Source organism: Juglans microcarpa x Juglans regia, chromosome 1S, assembly GCF_004785595.1.
Source record: "Juglans microcarpa x Juglans regia isolate MS1-56 chromosome 1S, Jm3101_v1.0, whole genome shotgun sequence".
Lineage (NCBI taxonomy): Eukaryota > Viridiplantae > Streptophyta > Magnoliopsida > Fagales > Juglandaceae > Juglans > Juglans microcarpa x Juglans regia.
The window spans coordinates 14,134,759-14,136,720 of NC_054595.1; the positions used below are offsets into that span (position 1 = coordinate 14,134,759).

General features: G+C 44.6%; 1 protein-coding gene across 1 annotated transcript; it reads right to left on the reverse strand.

Annotated features, from left to right (window-relative positions):
- Positions 1–566: 566 nt before the first annotated feature.
- Positions 567–1,708, reverse strand: LOC121245811 (voltage-gated hydrogen channel 1). The gene has a single exon (XM_041143680.1). It carries the CDS (start codon positions 1,446–1,448, stop codon positions 711–713), a length of 738 nt encoding a protein of 245 aa, XP_040999614.1. The 5' UTR covers positions 1,449–1,708; the 3' UTR covers positions 567–710.
- Positions 1,709–1,962: the final 254 nt, after the last annotated feature.

Sequence of the window (1,962 nt, forward strand, 5' to 3'; positions counted from 1 at the left end):
TCTCTCTCTCTCTCTCTCCTGTATGTGTGCTAGCAATAAACTGCAATGGTGTCCCAAAACCCGGAAAGCCAATTCCAACGACTTGATAAGTGAGTTGTGCAACGGCTTCGATTTGCTTTCCATGTTAAAGGAAGGCGATTTCAACGGTAATAGTGCCCTTACTCAGATGGAGTTTTGCGCCTTGATGTTCAGATTGAACCCTGAGCTTATGGAAGAGTTTGCATTTGCACATAAAGTAACTAAAAGACTGGATTTTGTTTTGCTTTCTAACATTTTGGTACTTAGCATCGGATTTAAGAGAGTGAAGGCAAACTCAAGGTTGAAAGAGCCCTCGATTTGAGCCTATGAAGTTTTTCTAACTTTTCCATTCTGGGTTTAGGCTCAGATCTTTGAGTGCAAGTGTCTGAGATGGGAAACATCGAAAAGCACCCCCAGAGAGAGAGAGAGAGAGAGACATGGGAACTGTCCACCAACCGATCTGCTTTCTATTTTATTTTTTTATTCCACATAAGACCCGGTTACCTGCTGCTTGCACGCCCCGCTTGTACCCAGCAGAACTGATATTTGTTCTACATGCAAGCAGCGACTGAACACTAGTACAGTAGCTGAGTTATTCATGATATGTAGCACTATAATACAGATCGTCTGCTACAGCATATACAGATGCTTCCCTACACGTACACAATAATATTTTCGGCTAAAATATATGTTCAGGAGAAAACTTTAATGCAAGCATGTCTACATTGATCCAGTTCGTCCCGGAGCTTCTCTATCATTTTATCTCTCTCAGCAACAGCCTCCAAGAGTCTCCTGTTCTCTTCCCGTAGCGCCTCAAACTGGCACACTATCCCTGCAACCAGTGCCTCTATGGCCTCGTCGCTCAACTCGAAAGCGCTCTCCAGAACCCTTACAACACGCCAAAGGCTCACCACAACGAGCAAGCCACCTCCTCTCCTCGCCATGAACACTTCCAAAACCAGTGCCCCTATAACAACTGCACCGTCCACCACGTTACCCGTTCGCCTGAAGAATGAACTGCCTAGTCCCAAGGCTAAAGCTACCGCCCTTGCAGAGAGCACGCTCAAGATTGCAATCCCTGCCCAATGGTACCAAACTTCCTCTGCCTTGTTCGTTTTTGGAGCGCATTTAGGTAAAGAGGAGGAGAGTTCGAGGACAGTGATGATAAGGTCCAGAAGAAGCAGCAAAATGGCAATAACATGAACCGAGTTGGATTCGAGAAAATTCGCCAACTTGGTTCTCCATGGTGCTCTGTTGATCAAATCTTCCCGGGGGGAGTTGAAGGAGAATCGCCATGTTTTCCGTCTGTACCAGCTTCTTAAGAAATTCTGCACCGAGGAGTCAAGGGATTCTATGGAAAATGAGTTGGTGGCCGGAGGTAGCGGTTGATGGATTTGAGAAGAAACGTTGATGGATGTAGAATTTTTCATTTATGCAAAAGTTGTAGAATGATGATGTTTTTTGTACTTCTAATATAGGAGATCATTGATGATACAGTCTTTATCTTAGAGAGGTACGTGAAGTGAAAGTAAAAGAATCTTTGAGGGCACGCTTTGAGGTCACGTACGTTTAATTCCATATTGTGCCTGTTATCGGGCGTCGTGGAAGACCTTTTTGTATAAGTAATGGACGATTGAAGAAGCGTCAAGGACTATTAAACTAACGAATGACAACGCAAGCAGATAAGCCCGCCCGCGCGCCTACGTACCATCTGATCCCCAACCTCTGATCTCCATCCCTCACGAAACCCCACCTTCTCTATTCGTTTTCCTAGTCATTTTCCCATGCTTGCCAGTTATGGCTGTCCACATATTCAACTAATTTCTAGCTTTATTCAACTCTCTCGGACAGTGGGATCGTTCTGTCATTCACATGGTATAGTGGTAGTAGCTATATTCAACTTTCTCATGGTATGGTGCTATATTCAACTTTCTAGGACAGTGG

Bases quoted from the DNA above. Each gene is read 5' to 3' on its own strand.
- LOC121245811 (XM_041143680.1), bottom strand. From the start codon at position 1,448: ATGAAAAATTCTACATCCATCAACGTTTCTTCTCAAATCCATCAACCG.